Below are 18191 nucleotides of genomic sequence, written 5' to 3' on the forward strand. Positions count from 1 at the left end.
GTGATTCACTGTGATCTATTTCCTAGTATTACTAGTATTACTAGAGTCTATTTTTTGCTGTATTTTTTTAACCAATCTGCAAAAACTTTGGTTGTGTCTTTGGCTGAAATTGATACCACAGTTCAATATCAGTGTATAGCTTTTTCTTCTTTCCTACTACCCCTCCAACTCTAATTACTCTATACAGAGTTTTGTATTTTTTTTTTGAAAATCTTGTGTCACTATTGCAGTAAATAAACAGTAATTACAGTAAAACCGATAGGAGCTTTCATTAGCAAAGAGATAACAGTTTTCTTAAGTCCTAGGATAAGACCTCACCCTTACTGTGAGAGTGATGAGGTACTGGAACAGGGTGCCCAGAGAAGCTGTGGATGCCCTGTTCCAGGCCAGCTTGTGGGGCTTCAGGCAGCCTGATTTAGTGGAAGGGGTCTGTGCCGATGGCAGTGAGGGGACAAGGAAGGCTGTGGAAATAGATGACCTCTAAGGTCCCTTCCAACTGAAACCATTTTATGATTCTAAAAGTAACTAAAAGGGAAGCTGCCATGTACATTATGGTGCTATGTGTGGCACAGCTGTAGAAGTTCTTTGTTCTGTGCCAGCTAGCTAAGTGTTCCATCCTGAATGTTTGCAATAAGGGGCAAGGTAAGCAGTCTCATAGGAAAGATGACACATTGTGTTTCCTTCTCTAGGCTTCCTCAAGCCTTCAGACATTTTTGTTTGAGTCTTTCAGTGTTAGACATGACTTTGGTGGCACTTTCTTTCATGAACCTGTTCACCTTTCCCTGAACCTGTATGGATGCTGAACATTCATTGCGTACTGCTGGGTGAAGAATCACTCCTTTGTTGCTTGTTTGGACCTGTTACATGCTTGCTTCATTGGCTCTCTCTAATTCCTGTATTGCAAGAGACAATATACAATATTCTTCCTGTTTTTTTCTATGCCACTTCTGACTTTATAGGCCTTTATCGTGTCCTTCTCCACAAAATATTTTCTTCTCTTATATGTACCCCATGTCTGCTAAGTTTCCTGAAAATATTTTGTGAGGAAAAATACGAGTAGGTTTTTCTGGCTTTTGTAGAGAGAGGTCTTGCTTTATAAAACTTTTGGAGTATTGGAAGGATTCGGCAAGCTATTTTGACTCTTCCTGATCATACTTCATGATTGTAAAGTGCTAAAGTTTACAGTTGTTCTCAGATTTACTGTCTGGACCATGATAATGAGTACTGCCAGAATGGTCTCAATCAGTGGCTTTGTAGGGAGGACTGATAAAAAGTGTAACATAACACAAGGCCTGTCGATCTGAGATTGTATCTATACTGGGCGACTAAAGGTTAAACACAGTCTTTGTAGCCCTTCTGGTCAGGATAGTTTACAACACAGATTCACCTGCAGTTCTTTTATTACAAGGCAAAGCTTTCAGTTTTGTGTTCAAAAAAAAAGCTAAGGGATTTATGGATGGATTTGAATGGAATGAATGGATTTATTTTGAGGTAACGTGAATGCATGTGTATGTAGTCTGTTTTTCCAGGCTAAATATATTAGTTGGAAATACTGAAAATAGAAACATGTCGCAAAAGCCTTTCTGTGCAACTGTCAGTCAGAGGGATTACGGAGGGGACAGTAAAGCACTCATTATCAAGGTTGAAGGCTTCACCATTTCCCTCTGTCCTGCTGTGACCTTAATGAGAGCTGCCCTTTGCATTCCTGCTGGCAGGCGGAGCCCAGCAATTTGTCTGGTACCATCCCAGTGTGATGCGGGAGACAGATAAGAAACTTCGCTACTATTCTGGCTATTCTAGGCAATGCCTGTCCTCAGCAAAGCTGTACTTAATGCCTGATGAGGCAACAGGTTGTACCTACTTAATTAGGATGCAGGTGCTTAGACGAAAAGGTAGAGGACTTGCTTACAGCTGACCTGAGAACTTACTTTATAAACAATCTGGTTTATATAGGAGACATTTTTTTATGCTGATAAGAAGCAGCTTTTGCTCTTGAATTCTTTTTTTTTTTTTTTTTTTGACAGTAATTGATACTTCACGTGGTGGCAGTATTATGAGCATCTGTGAAATTACTCAGGAGTAAAAAAATGGAATGAGGAAGATTTTTTTACCTTTGTACTAGATGATAATGAGAAGTTCTCTTGAAGGCTTTTGTTTGCTTCGGAAGCTTAAGACCTTTGAACTCTCTTCTGGCCCCTAAAAGTGACTCACACCAATTGATAACTAAACTTTTGTTTTGGAAACTTTTGGACAGATAATTGCTAAGAAGCATGATAGGTAAGAAACAATCAGGCATGTGGATCCTAGAAAGTCAGTTCTTACCTAGGCTCAAATTATTACTGAAATAAGTTTCCACTGACTGCTCTAGAGGTAATTTTTTTACCATCCTTTTAAAGAACCTTTGAATTCCTTTGTTAAAGTCATCTCTGGTTCTGTTTGCAATATTACAGGAGGGGAATGGCATCTATGACGTTACAGTGTAATGACCTTCCCACTGCATTCTATATTAAATAAAGTTATATTTGTTTTCTTCTTGAATTTTTTGATATATTTCCTTTCACCCTGTAGCTGTCCTACTGAGCTACTTCAGCTTTTCAGAGCTGCCTTGCAGACCCTTTCTCCTTACTTTCATTTGCCTTCTCAGGGGTTGATCATCTGCTTATGAAGTAGCTATTTTCTCTTGCTAGTGTTCATTTGCTGCCTTGACTCCCTTCTGCTTTTTCTTGAAAATGATGGGAGGAAGCTATTACAATAACCATTATAAAATGATGTGGAATATAAATGGTAGCATAATGGCACGTACAGTGGTGTGTGTCAAGGATTCTCATAGAACTGATGATCTTTTGAAGCTTGGGAAGGATGGATTGAAGCTGATGTGTGCAAGGAGCCTTGGAATACTAAAAGTGACAACTGAATAGACCCTGAAGAGGAGACCAGAATAAGAGTGAACTTTGGTGGGAAGGCCAGTTTTAAGGTGATGAGGCAAAAAAGGCTTTGGCAGTCCTACTTAACCAGCTATCCAAGGTCCAAGGGAGCCCCTCAGTGGGATGAGAGCTGTAGTTGAACCTCAGTTTTACACTGAGATGCCAGGTGCTGTCTGTTAGAATTTCCCAACAGAGAGGAGGGTACATGATCATAATAATAAGGCTTTATTATCTTTGACACTGAGCAATGATTCCTCTGATAGTGCTACGTGAAGGAAAAGGTCTTGTACTTATGAGTTCTTCCTCTCTTCAAGTGGCTTGTGCTCCTGCTTCCTCGTGTCAGCTTCTGACATTTTATGAGCTATCCTGAGAATCTGTTCAAGTTCCTGAACAAATAGAAAGTAATCCTGTGCCATTCTAGTTTCCCCTAGTCAGTCCTTCCTCAGTTTCTTGCCCTATCTATCTTCCTTGCTCTCTGCCTCTGCCCCCACCATGTTGGAGTATATAGACTCTGTGTAGACTCTCTGGTATCACAAGAGAAAAGAATGAGGAAGAGTGGGATGGTGGGAGTGAAAAAGAAATGGAGAGTCAGCTGGTTTTTGACCTGTGGCTGTAAGATATTAGTTAACTGTTGCTTTATGGTAGGTAAATTCTTTGGTAGTGTCCAACACAACTAGAGCAAAAGGTGTGAAACTGCTTAACAAGTCTACTCATAAAACACACTTCTCTAGTTCTTAGGGTGCAAGATATGTCATGGCTGAATGGCTGACATCTCTCAACAATAGAAATGCTAATTCTCTCTGAATAGTAAACTTATAGTTACGGCTTAGACCCAAACTTCCCCCTTAACTCCCTCAAAGTTGCTCTCAATTCTTACACAAAATAACTTTCTTAATCTTGGAAACAGACTGAGATTGGTATCAGTACAAATCTGTAAGCGTAAGCTCTGTCCTAATGTTTTTGCATGAGTGCAAGGTATTGAATGTCTTCTGGGGTGCTTTGCGTGATGGTTATTTTAGACAGAAAAGTCTAGACAGTTCTTAGGATCTATTGGACATCTCTACACTTGCCAAAATTTGGGAGGGAGTTTCGTTCAAGTTATACTGTGGTTCCTTGGAAGGATTTTCACAGTATGAATAACACTAACTAGACTAATCTCTCACTTGCTCTGCCTCCCAAAAAAATCACTGCTTACTGGTGTTGTAAAACCTGAGTAACATTCAGCAATTGCTATTTCTGTTTCCACCTTTCCTCATTCTCTAGCAATTACGTAGGTAGGAAGGACCTTCTTTCATGCATGGTTTTGATGTATGTGCAAGAAATAATATAAAGAGTTTGCACATGCAGTTAAACCAAGTGCTTTTTAAACACACCTTGAGCATAAAATGAATAGTTCAACTTTCAGAAGGGCTCGTCAGTGAGTAAAGGAGATAAATATAGATACCTTTTCCAATGTCAGTCTTAATTGTATTTTTTTTTTGGAAATAGAGAAAACTACTTTCTTGCTTGAACCTGCTAATATTGCACTGTTGAAAATGATCTGTCATGTAAGAAAGTGTCTCTCTAAGTAATGTAGACTTGCTTTTTATAGTCTTTAATTCATCTAAGTTTCTCAAAAATATCCAGACAGTGCTAATGGGCAATACCAAATTTCCATGAGGTTCCAAAGTTCATGAAGAAAATACATGGAAAGAACATAGATGTTTGGAAGAAGGAAAAAATGAGCAATTCATTTAGATTACTAGTGACATTTGAATGCTGACTTGTAAAACTTTATTTAAATATTATTAAAATTTCTTGAACTGGGTTATGAGTCCTTTTTCCTCCCTCCTCCCTTCCCTTTTTGAAGTTTTGTTTGCGTATGATATTTAAACATTTCATTCATATATGGAAAATTAAACAATAGGCTATAAATGTGCTTGCAATCTCAATTAAAATGTTTAATATTTTACCATATGTTCCTTAGTAAACATAATAGCGCTAATGTTAGTAAGCTCATCTTAAACCATCAGTGAACATGAGTTTGTGGGTCTGTCTTCACTTACTGCTTTGCATAGTTTTGGTCACTTAAAAAGATGTCTAGCTGAGCAGCTGTACCACTATGTTGGCTGTTTTGAGTCAACATTTGTGCAATTTTATAATATTTTATATTGCGAAATATAGTCCTATAGTGTCAGTCTTGTTTTTAAGGACTCTTATTTAAAAAAAAAAAAATTAGAGGTAGCTCTTCAAGTCTTAATAGACCTTCAGGCACAGGCAAGCATGAATTAAGAAAGCACAGGCAAGCTGAAAGCCATAGCTGTATTTCTGCAGGAGGATACATACATTTCAGTCTCATGTTTTAGCAGAGAATGAGGTTCTAGAAAGTTGAGTCAACACACAGAGGATAGTAGGCTTCAAAAAAACTTAAAAAATAAAAACTACACTGAATGCTGAATGAAGTGTTTTATTTTAGGTGTTTGTGTAATTTGTGATGGAAACCATGGTCTTACAAGGGCAAATGATGGGAAACAGTGGTCTGCAAGGCAGCAATAAAAATTGGGAATGCCAAATATGTGAACTGTGTGTAACCTTGGTTGAGAATTTGTTTTGAAAAAATAAATTGTTAAACAATGAAGGCCAGATATTTTTTATTATTTGTCCTGGGAAAAGAGTTTGTATAGACTAAGGCAGAATTTGGTGCCTGTGGGAAAGAGAATAGTAGACTCAATTTTCAAAATGTATGCGGCTTTGCCAAGACAGATGGGAAGAAACAAGAGTGTCCCCAAACAACTGTAGCCCTGGGAGACCCTGCTTATCTTGCATGCGGGTTTTCCCATTCATAATTATGCTTAAAAATCAAGCTGTGTGCACTGGTAGCTCTGCATGGCAAAGAGTCAAGCTCACCAAGCCAGATGTTGATTTACTGTGATAATTAAGCTTGCCCAAGATGTGTAAAGAGGCATCTGTCCTTATTAACTTCTGGGTGAGCGTTTGAAAGGCAAGTGATGTACGTCAAGTCAGCCCATGCCTTTTGGAGTCCATCGTCTGAGGATCTGCTGTGACTAGGCACTGCAAGGTGGCAGTGACTGCTCATGCTGCTGTCATGAAGTGTATATATTTCATGTGGCTCTGAATCCCCCCTGTGATCTGCTCAAATGTTTTTTTGGTGACAGAGTGTGCTGGGAGTACTTGTTTTCCAGACTGCCACTGCAACTTCATGAGTGGAACTGAGTGCTTCTCTTTTGGCTCTCATTTCTTTGTAGTTCAGGATGCTGTTTGTGTTTCTCATCTGCTGCGTTCGATATCCTGTCCATCTCAGTGGTTTCCTTTTGAACAAGCATAATGGATAAACATCCTTTATACAGCTAAATGTTGTACCTTTTTTTTAATGGAATGGTGAAACAATGTAGCTATTGTGGATGATACAAAGTAGATGTCAAATGTGTTATCTGAATTTTTGCTCAAGTCAACTGTTTTCAATGAACATGGTGTATTTCTTTAAAACAGATCTATTTGGGTCTGTTCCTTTTGCTCTAGCCAATATGTTGAAAGGGAACAGAGCATCAAGAGCACTGCATCATCTTTAAAATAACACATCTATCCAGATTTTCCTCCCAGATTGTTGCTGCTCGCAGGATCTTTAACAACAGAGGAAATGAGCAGAATACCCACGAAAACAGAATTAACACATTAAGTTTAGTTAAATAAGATGAAAACCAGAAACCCTTTCTATAATCACTGGGGAAAACCTACTGCAGAGAACAGGATTATAGAATCACATTTTAAAGTGGGGATTTGGGGGATGTTGCTGGGACAAAATACTCTAAGCTGTTTTAAAAATACTTCTAGATAGAAAAATGAATTAGATTTCATGTTTGTATGTGTTGTTGATCCTTAGCAAGGGGAAGGAATGGCTGCTTCAGGAAGCTGCAGGGTCTCATGAATCAAGGGAATAATGAGATTTGAGCCAAACATCATTTTGATTGCTTTGCCTTTGATTTTTTTTCATTTTGTTTCTCATCATTATGTGCTTTTGTTGCTTTGCTTGTTTAACTAGGCTTTGGATAAGATCTTTGTTCTTGCCTTGACTTGGATTTTTTTTTTGGTCAGTTGTTATTTTTTGTTGTTGTTGCTTTGGATACCCTTCAGGGTTTTGGGTTACCCTGGTAGCTGACTCTATGTATGTCCTTTGGTCACTTTGCCTGTGCAGATACCAGAGGCATATTCTTAACTGCTGAGTTTGATCCACAAGGAGCAGGAAGGTTGTGCATTGACTTAGGTGACCCAAAAGTTCCACATCACTTATATGCTCAGTTTCTATGCCCCTTCTATGCAACAACCTTAGGTGCAGTGCAAGATTCTTTCATAATTTCGCATTGTATATTGTATGAACTTGCAATTTCTGCCTTTTGTAGGGTGGTGGGGTTTTTTTTTCTCTTTTTGTTTTGTTTGGTTGGTTGGTTTTGATGTCCCTTTCTCTCTCTCTTGTGTTTTGGTAGGCCTGGATGATTGCCTGCAGCAATATGTCCATAAATTTGAACGAGAAAAGATTAATGGTGAACAACTCCTACAGATTTCTCACCAGGACCTTGAAGAGTTGGGTATCTCACGAATTGGACATCAGGAACTGGTTCTAGAGGCTGTGGATCTCCTGTGTGCACTGGTTAGTTAAGTGGTGAACTGACATGTAAAGTATTTCTTCCAGTGCTTTTTTGGGTGAATAACCAAGGCGAGACTGATAAAACCAGAATCCCTTTGTTCCCTGCTTTCTGTTACAGATCACAATAAAAGGAAGCAGTAAGAGTTTGTTTAATTCCTGCAAGTTTTGTATTAATAGCTGTTTAACTTTTTCCTAATAAGAGGCGACTTTAATTCATTTGGTTGCACTTCCAACGAATGAAGTTGTCCAAGTGGCATTGTTAGATCTTGTGGCTCCTGTTAGTGAACAGAGTGATTAAAATTGCTAGAGTGAGTTTGTCTTAGAAGGCATAGTGTTGAAATGACAGAAGCCAGAAGTTCCTCACATCAGTTGAAATAGCTTTAGGGCAATTCTGTAGAAAACATATGAAGTGAAGAAAAATTAATTCTTGAAATGAGGGTTGTTTTGCTACCTCAGTTACAGTCTAGTTGAACACTCATTGGATTCAGAAGTTACGCTGTTCCTTTGTCTTACTCCTGATATATCACTGCAGATACTTTTAAAACAAACACGCTGTAGAGGATAAATATATTTTGGATTGTCTCGCTAGTTCAGGCTTTATTTAAAAGCCATAGTTTTGACACAGTCTTGAAGGCATATTTGATGTAATGCTGTCAGTGAGCACCAGAGGTATATATATAATTACATCAAGGAGAAGGGTGGGAAGGCCTACCCAATGATTCCTTGGCCAGCACTGGCTCGTCTTCACTTTGTTAGGCAAGGCTTGCTACACTGAGCATACTCTTCTTAAAATGGAGAGTCTTTATTACCTGTGTGATATACTTTATTTGCTGCAGAGAGGTGCCATAAGGATCATTCCTACTCTGTGACCAGGAACAAATTGGATAGCCTGTACTGAAAGAAGTATATTTAATGAGATCTCTTCATACAATCTGCATGTTTTGCAAAGAGTTGCTCTTATATTTGAAAAACGTTTTATTTCCTTTACATATTTGATCTGTCAAAAATTAACATCTACTTGAAAATCTAATAGAAGAACATAATTAGGCTGAAATGCAGTTTATGGTGTGGGAAGGGATAGTCTGTTGGGCAAGTGAAGGGGTCCGGTGAGTTAATAAATGTACTGTGGGTTGTATACAGTCCTGACTGAAGTAATCTATGTGGCAGTTCCTGAAGGCACTTTTTTCTTTTAAAAATATTAGAATAAAGTGAACAAAGCTGGACAACTGCCAGAATTTAAAGCTGTGTTTTATCTCCTACAATTTCCTTCTAATTTCCTTTGTAGACAAAAGTTTTGACCACAGACCCATTTCTGGAAATCCTTTGTGAAATGCAGCTCAAGTTAATGCATTAGACAGCTATTGCATATTACAGCTGAAACATCCTTGTTCCCTTTTTTAGAGGTGGAGAAAGAATTCCCATGTTTTAGGTATGCCCTTTGCCATCTTATTGATGTCCCTTCCCTTGAATTTTTGGAATTGTATAAAATCACTGTTGATTTTCTTTCCAAGGGGATGCTAAATTCTAGTGACAGCCAGTTTTTTATTTTGTTCTCTCTTGGTTTTGTGTGCGAAGAAAGGTTTCTGGATTCCACCTGTGTTAATTCTTTGAAAGTGGGAATGTGTGTCATTTAGTGTATGTGTGAGTACATATCGTGATATTCCCGTGACTTTTGGGGCCTTGAAAGTAAAGGAACTATTTTTGGATTTTATCTTTTTTTCTTTTTCCTTTTTGTCCCCCAGCATCCCTACTGTGGTATTAGCTCACACTGTGGAAATGTGGCATTGGCTGAGCCAGTCTGAGGTCACACTTTCAAAGTTGTTGTTCTTGGCAGAGAAGGGCTGAGGGGGGGGTTTTGGTAGTTCCCCAGACCTGGCGTTCTCAAGAATTTCCCTTTTTATCTAGTTTTGCCTTGGCAGTTTTCCAAATGAATTTCCTTCAGATCAGTGCTTTGGTTCCCTCACACCACAGGAACACGTGGCTCTAAAGCTACCAGCTTATTTGGAACATCATTCTCCTGTTGAATTCTTTTGAAGCATTCACCTTACAGACCTCTGTTTCAGCCTCAGTAGATCAGTCACAAAAATACATGAAGTATGAAGGTAGTCCTTTCCTTGAGGAAGGACACCAAATACGCCTGTTTTTTTATTTAGTTTTTATGGGGTTTGAATATTATTTGTCAATGCTAAGGTGAACATGTGTCTGGAAGTTATGGTGTGAAAGAGAAATTAATTCATCTTTCTCTGCTGCTTTGGTGATGAAACAGCGTTCCCTCATCTCCTCATAGCGGTGGCCATATGCACAACATCCTGAAGAGGTGGCAGGAGAGTGTGGACTAGGATTAAAAAGTGAAGGTTTCTTCTGAGCACACATTTCTGTTGCTCTCCAGCTGGTTTGACAGAGTTTTCTGCACAGGTATTGAAGACATATTTGAGGAATTTAGAGGATGTATCAAAGGATCTGAATTCTCCAGAGGGAGAAAAAACCCATGAACTTGACTGCCTCTGTCTTTTTGTCAACAGTATTTGCTTGGGGGGGTCAAGGGATGGAAGAAAGACATTTCTGAGTTGACTCTGAAGTATTTGGGGAAGGGGGGAGCAAACATACATAACCGTGCTTTTCAACCACAAAACCAGGGAGGGTAATCCAGAAAACAAACTTTTTGGGGCTTAATGCTTGCATTATTTTATATTTGTTAACAGGAAACTATGCAAATATTTTCACTTTTAATGTGTTCTTTGGATTTGATTTTTGAATCTTTACCTACACTGTGTGATGTGAGAGTTTCGAAGCAAAAAAGCAGTGGATTTTTCGTGAGGTTAGAATTAAGAGATACTAGTTTTATACAATTAAAAAACCCCACTAGAAACCTCATAAACAAAAAAGAACATAGTTCTGCCTTTGATAATTTCACTTATAGTAATGTTCTGCCAGCATATTTGCACTGTAACAAAATATAACATCACAACATAAAACATGCATACATGATTGACTTATCCTTGTTAAAGGATATCTGTACACTGCCTCATGAGATTTCAGTTTTCTAGAGGTTTCAAACTGAGTGCTGTTTATTAGGAGATTTGTTACTCCAAAGGATTCCGTAGGATGCATTGTTGTTAAAAGGACAAGAGCAAGAATGAGTGACTGTGACATTACCTTGCATTAACTCTAGTGTTTATATAGGCATGAAGTGACTTGGATCAGCTTCTGAGCAGGCATTCAGTCTGGTTTTATTCATCTTTTTCCCAGAACAGGCTTTCAGTTGGATCAGCCAGCAGATCCAGCTCATCACATTGTGGGATATGAACATGGCTGTAAAAGGGCAGGAGATGCTGTCCCTGGGCAGTGGCAGGGCTCTGTATCAGCCCAAATCACCTCTGACACAACTGCTGTGCTCTTTTGACTTCAGTTAGCTACATTTTTTTATTTATTTTATGCTAGCTGCCTGACCTTGAGCAATTATTTGATCAGATTACTTTTTCTCATTAAATGTGGTGGAACTTAGAGCATGCTCTTGTGTGCATGTGCTCTCTGGTGCACGTGTGGGTGCTGCCTCTCGCTCCAGCCCTGCATGTGGCTCCCCAGGTTAATGAGTAATAACCTGGGAATGTTTGACATTGGGTGCTCTTGACTGCTGGCTTCAGCCTGTGTTTTGATTAAAACAACTTTGATGTTTTAAATCAGGAGTGATAGGAAAATGTAACCTGTTTCTTTTGTTTGTGAGCAACATCTAAAACCTTTTAGTTGCTTAAATAATAATTTGTTAACTATTGTAGCCTCAGTCCTGTAGAAATATTTCAAGAAAAGCCTGCTGAGCTGTGCGCTTTGACTGTGTGTCACTGTGAAGGCTGTTTGGTGTGCTGCCACGATATCAACATTCCTATCTGTCCTGAGTCGAGGCTACAGTTCCACGAAAAGTTAAATTAATCCAAATCACCTGCTACCTCCACCACCTCCTGTCCTCTGATTAGTGATCTGTGCTTGCACTCACCTGACCCTGAAGTGTGCTACTTCAGGAAGCTAAACCAGTAAAAAGGTAAAAAGGGATTAGATTCCTTTGAATGGTTTAGAACCCCAGACCAGCCCTCCCAACAGACTGGACACTGCAAGTGAAGAAGCAAAAAAAGAACAGAAATAGTTGGTGATGCGTGAGGTGTTCAAGACAACGTCAGCTTGGATAGAAGCATTGCTATATGATGAAGAGGCAGAATCCTTTCTGTCTATTAGAACAGATAAGTGAGGAGACTGCCTTGCCCCTGGAGCAGAGGTGGCTTGGATTGTGATGATGCATTGTTCTGGGGGAGTTCATCCATCAGGGCTGATCAATAGTTGGATAATTTGGTTTCCTGATACTGAAGAGCTGCACGCTCCCTGTTGTGCTGGATAGGCATAGTGCTTAGTCAGGACCTTTCCTAGAGCACAAGCTGCTGTTTTACATATCTCTGGTGCGCTCTGTAGACTCTTTGGGGGAAGTTGTAGAAGAACTTAGAGGGGTGACTGTTAGAGCTTGGCTGTGATGTGCTCTTGATAGTCTGTTGGGTAGACCAGTTGCAATTATGAGCGGCAGCCCCTGCATCTCTAGAGGCAACACTTGTGTTGATGAAGTCTACCTCAAAACTGAGGTAGAGAGATTTATTTAAGAACTACCTCATCTGGAAAAGTTACACCAGACTCAAATGCTGTGTAAATAAGGAATTTGAATAAGAGGTGTGATAAGGAGTATGTGAATGTTTTAGGGCCAAAACCAAAATCTTACCTGGTACGTCAACATGTGTCTTCTTAAATGGTGGTGCCATCTCTAATCTCAAATACCTAGAGATGGTTGGCACAATTCCTGCATCTGAATGACAGAAAGACCTGGAGATAATTATATGAAGACGCAAGTTCTGATCAAAGTTATTAGGTGGTTATACCTCTGCACAGAAAAGGTATTTTGTATTTTCTGTCCCTTTAAGGAAGGAGGGGATCAGTGTCCTCCAAATCCCTAATTTAAGAGGGGATTTTCTGATGTGTGACTACTTTCTTGTGGTCATAGGAACTTGCCCCACATCCAGGCCTGTTTGTGAAAAAGTATTTCTTCAATGATAGACTAATATGTGATGTTCTGTGAGGAGGAGAAAACTGACTACAAGAAATGCATTAGAATGATGCTCTTGTGGTGCTTTCTTCTTTTGCTGTTGTTGTTAAAATTAAAAGGTGATAAGTTCACACATGACAGTGTGCAAGTACTTTAACGTTGTTCAGTAATACAGATATTTCCCTTTCTGTGATCCTGGAAAATTTAAGGATATCCTTTGCTGTTGCAACAGTGGTATTTTTTTGAATTGGACATATCCTTTCAACCCCTACTCCTGGCTGCACTTTAGGGTACTTCCTTGCCAAGAGCCCTGAGGTGGAGGAGGGAGGCACTTGTGTAACTTACACCCACTAGGATCTTATCCATAGCAGGCATTTTAAAGGTAGCCATGTAGCTGAAACCTCTCCATACACTGGTGTGTTTCTTTGGGTCAAAGATTCAGTCTCCTCTTTTGTAAATTACTTAAATCTAAAATATTCCAGACTCTTTTATGGATGCTTGACTGTGGAGGGAATGGAGCCTCAAGCCAGCAGTGTGCATTAGCAGCATCCTGCTCTGCATTAACGGTAAATGGGAGAGGGAGGGAAGTGATTATCACCCTGTACTAGTCATTCATTAGTCTGAATATGCCCCCTGCCCTAAGTACAGGAAAGATATAGAGAAACGAGAGCAAGCTCAGTGGAGGGCTGTCAGGTTGGTCAGGGCTGGAGTACTTGCCCATGAGGAGAGGCTGAGGGACTGGGACTTCTTCAGCCTGGGAAAGAGACAGTTCCAGGGAGGCCCAACAGCAGATCCCCAGCACCTCCATGGTGTGAAACACAGCTGGCAGGATGACAGATCTGGGCTTGCATGGCAGGAAGATGAGAGACTTTGGGCAGAAGTTGAAATGAGGTTCAGGCTGGATATAAGGGAACATTTGCTTACTCTCAGGACAGTCAGACGGTCAATCAAGTTGCCCAAAAAGGTTGTACAGTCTTTGTCCTTGGAGGTTTTCAAGACCTGACCGGATGAAATCCTGAACAAGCTGCTCTGAACTCGCAGCTGAGCCTGCTGTGAGCAAGAGGTTGGTCTGAAACCTCCAGAGCTCCCCTTCAACCTGTGTATTGGGAACCCCTGGAAACTAGGTATTGAATGGAATTAAAATTTTCTTTAGTTGTTTTAGGGTGTTTGTTTTGTTCTGGTAGGAGTGTCTTTTTGCTTTTGTGTTTTTTTTTTTTTTTTTTTTGGTTGTTTTGTTTTTTTTTTTTTTTTTTTTTTTTTTAAGTTTTTTTTCCCTGCCTTTTCTCAAGAAAAGAAAGAATTTTCATTCTAAAAGAACTAAGCCTTGCCTGAGACCTACACAGAAGTTTTACAAGGTGGAATAACACAGAAGCACAGATAAATACATATTGCTACATAATTCATACCTTTGCACACTAACAGTGAAAAGAAATTCTTGATTACAAAACTGAGTTGCCTTCAGAAGAGAGAAGCATTTCTGACATGTTTGGAATGAGATGATCAATGCGTTACTTAAAACAATTGGGGTTTAGTCCTATGGAATGTGGCTTAGTTGTATTTGAATTTATAAAGTTGAAGTTATAGGCAAGAATTACAGAATTTTTTAGGTTTTGTAAATTTTTGTAAAGATGCTGTTGAATGAAAAATGTCTAAAAATGGTTTTAATTAGTATGTGTAGTCTTAATACAGTCTTCAAACTTGCAAATAATTGCACTGTTGTAGTAAAAGAGCACAGTTCCTGAAAACTTGTGATCCAAATATTTACTTAAGATTTTGATTGCAAAATTACATTTGCTTCCTGTTGATGTTTTTATCTCCCACCAGATTTAACTTATCTTTAGTTGTGAATGAAATGTTAGTTCAGTGTTTATGTACCACAGTATAGAAAACATCTTAAGAAAAAAACAGTGTTGGCTTTCCTTTAACAAAAATAAAAACAACACAATCTTGTTATTAACAGGTAAATGACATGTGTTAGGACAGTGGGACTTCATTCTGATTGTGTCCTCAAATCTCAATGTCAGAAACTGGGGGTGGTATTGGCAAAAGTATTCTTTAGTGGCTATAGCGTAGAACAAATCTTAGAAGGTACTTTTGCCAAAAAAACAGAAGAAAACTGTGTGAATCTTCAGACTTTTCGTCCCATACGAGCTTGCAACTTATTGTATAAATAAACAGGAGAACTCAGTGAGGTTATTTATGATGCTTTATAATACTGCTTGCAGAACTATGGCCTTGAAACAGACAACATGAAGAATCTGGTTCTCAAGCTGCGAGCGTCATCCAACAACCTGCAAAATTACATCAGCAGCCGTAGGAAAAGCTCAAATTATGATGGAAATACCTCTCGCAAGCCCCCCAATGAATTCCTTACTTCTGTGGTAGAGCTTATTGGTGCTGCTAAAGCCTTGCTTGCATGGTTGGACAGGTAAGAATAAAATGATTATGTTTTAGTTTGCTACTCTAATGAATTGCTTCTCCTTGTAGGGCAGTTCCTAGATGCCTGGGTGTAAAGATCTCGATCTCAGTCACTCTTTTTTTCATGTTACCAGAAGGCCTCTAGCGAACAAATTTAATCTGGGGTAATCTACTCTTGCACTTCCACTCTTGCTAAAACCAGCAAAACTATTATATTGCACACAAACTGGTATTTATAAAAGTAGGAGTCTTCCCTTTTAGGTCATTTCTCATGCATGTGACTTCTTCTCTTTTCCCCTTCCACCTTATAAATTACTTGCCATTGGCAAGTCCCTATCTAAAAGAATTTTTAATGTTCTGCTAAAATCATGACCTTAGCTATGTTATTTGAAAACTGAGCAGTGGGAGAGATTCTCCTCATGCCTGTTTTGTTTTCTGGTTTTTTTTCTTCTTTTTTTTTTTTTTTTTTTTTTCTTATTTAATTCTTTTTTTGTCTGGAAGGAACCAGAGTTGTTTTGTGGCAGCTATAGCAGGTCAAGTGCTGGCAGGGATGCAGTCCATGATAACAGATGAACATAAATTCTCAAACCCCTTGCTAGCTTTCCTGAGAAGGAGGAGAACTGCACAGGGGCTGACAGCAAGAAGCACTTTTATCCTTCAGTATCCCTGCTCTCAAGCAAGGAATTGATCTGTGTCCAGGCAGTGACCTAACAGCTTGTACCTTTCACCTGGTCCTCTTCTTTCACTATGTTGCTGGCAGCTCACCCTAGATTTTTTCGTAAATCACCATCAGGAAAATTGCTGGCTTGTCCATTTCCAAACCCACTGTTGTTACTTCTCAACCCCTCTTCTAGCTTTTGCAGCTGTCTGGAGGATCTGAGGTAGTACTCTACAGGCTGTAAAGCTACCCTACCTGTAATGATTCTTCTTAAGTCTCACTGTATCTCTGTGTGTAAAATGTGAAAATCCATTTTTCTTCTTTTAGAGAATTTTTTTTTTCTTTGTCCAGTCAGAAAATTAGAGGTCTACTCACTGGCAAAGCCAAGTGTATGATTTTTACAACACAGCGTGACTTGAGCTTGCAAGTAGAGAGAACTGTAGTTTGGAAAACTGACCATTTCTTCTGGTTCTGTTCTCTGAACTTGCTTACCACGGGGATAGACGTTTTCCAGTTTTGGTGCAGTCAGGAATACCCATGTGAATGTCAGAGTTTCAGGGTGTACTCTCATATGCTCTTCGTCACTGATAGGATAGGATTGGAAAAGGCTGGTCCCTTTGATCTAAGGGGAATTTTCTCTTGTTGCAGGACCCCATTTACAGGTATTGCTGACTTTTCATCAATGAAGAACAGAATCATTCAGCTCTGCTTGGATCTCACTACTACTGTTCAGAAGGTCAGCTTATTTCTTTTTGCTTTCTAAAAGGGAGGGAAAGGGGGTGTTTGGGGAAGTAATGTGCTTACTGTGTGCTGAGTGCTCATGAAAGGCAGGTCTGGGAATGAGAGCTTACTTAAACTTCGAAGGTCCATGAAGGTCAGTTTCAGTTGTTTGTTTTTCTGAGTGGTGGGAGTTTTTTTGTTGTTCCTACCCCAATTTCATTGCTGGTTATATCTGAAGTGACTGCAGTTTAAAGGCTACTTATATTTCCTGGAGCTTTATGAGAAAGAGGGTTAGTTTTTGAAATAGTTGATCTGCATTTGAAGATCTTCACATTCCAAACAACATGTTCATAAACAGTTATCAGTGCTAACTCTAAAGAAAACTATGGCTCCATTGATTTTTACATCTGTGCTTGCAGGCTTCATAGGTCTGGTCCCATAACAGAGTGGTTTAACCATCAGATGGGAAATGCTGCATGTAATGGAAGGAGTTGCCACCTTTACAATACAAATTGCACTAGCCAGGCTGCTTCTGCCAGTACTCCAACACCACAGTATTTTTCAAAACTTTAATTTATCAGCTGTGTGAGGAGTACTTGTACAGATAATAGCTGAAAGGACATGCAGCAATACGTAGCATCTTGGCAAATGACATTTTTTTTCTCTCTGAATAATACTGCCTGTCTTCAAAACTGTTCTGAGAGCATACCACTGCTTTGACCGTGAAGCACTGTGTGCACACTTCACTTACTGCCAAACTTGCTCATAACCATTACTCCATGGCCATATATTCTTCAAACTCTGAAGGACCATGTCCTGTGACATGTGTGATTCTCTCCCATGTTGAAGGGATGGTGTCAAAGGACAGAAACATCCTATGAGTTGTCAAGCTATGATGACACCCAATTATGTCAGTTGTATCACTGTCAAAGAAAGGATAGTGTCTGGGTACTGTAAATTCTAAGGTGCATAGGTTTGTCCTGCTGCTTGATGCCCTTCTTGCTTGGGCACTGTGTGTGCAAATGCACAAAATCAGTGATTTACAGCTACAGATTTGCAGATTGTGCAGTAGAACAACAAGTGTTTCTAGCAGCAGATGGTGTTCACCCAAAAGTGCTACAGGAACTGAAATATGGGATTGCTGAATATATTAATAAAACTGCTAAAAATGGTGTCTAATCTTTTGGTTAAGTCAGCATTTGTTGGCAGAGGAATGGAAGTTAGTGAATACTACACCCTAGCCTTTTAAAACGCATCAAACTACTTCTCTGACAATTTGATAGGAACTATAATAAAGAATGGGATTGGTACAGGCAAGAAAAAGCATTAAGGGGGAAGAACCAACACTGTTTTGTACTGGGACACTGCAGATATGTTAGAATGGTCTCAAGGAGTCCACTGATGTGAAAAAGAGAGACACAATCGAAAAATTTTTAGGAGGGCTTTTAGACTTCAAAAGTATTTCTTATTGGAGTATAAACTATAGGAACAAATGGTCAGTTCTAATAGTAGAGAACAGACCAGGATGGCTCTCATGGAACCAATGGTGCTCTGCATAATCATAAAGGATGTATAAAAGTGGGTGAATAATGAAGCAAAGTAGGAATGCAAGAAGATTCTAGTTGACTTTAATGATAGCTATAAAGACTCAGGGACCAGAGCTTACTCCACTTAAAGTTCTGTGGCAAACTTTAAGGTTGAATGAGTAGGAGCAGTAGGACTTTGCAATATTGAGAAAGTGAGCTGCAGGAT

The 18191-nt window shown here is 39.3% G+C and overlaps 1 protein-coding gene across 1 annotated transcript in view; it reads left to right on the forward strand.

Moving 5' to 3' along the window:
* Positions 1 to 18191, forward strand: part of CNKSR3 (CNKSR family member 3) — a 58080-nt gene that overhangs the window by 23400 nt on the left and 16489 nt on the right. The window contains exons 2-4 of the mRNA XM_027716942.2: positions 7406 to 7569; positions 14869 to 15071; positions 16368 to 16455. Of these exons, the coding sequence (XP_027572743.2) occupies positions 7406 to 7569; positions 14869 to 15071; positions 16368 to 16455 (455 nt within the window). The remainder of the gene's footprint in view (positions 1 to 7405; positions 7570 to 14868; positions 15072 to 16367; positions 16456 to 18191) is intronic.

Source organism: Pipra filicauda, unplaced genomic scaffold (genome assembly GCF_003945595.2).
Source record: "Pipra filicauda isolate LSUMZ 115617 unplaced genomic scaffold, ASM394559v2 scaffold55_size4083901_pilon, whole genome shotgun sequence".
Taxonomy (NCBI): Eukaryota; Metazoa; Chordata; class Aves; order Passeriformes; family Pipridae; genus Pipra; species Pipra filicauda.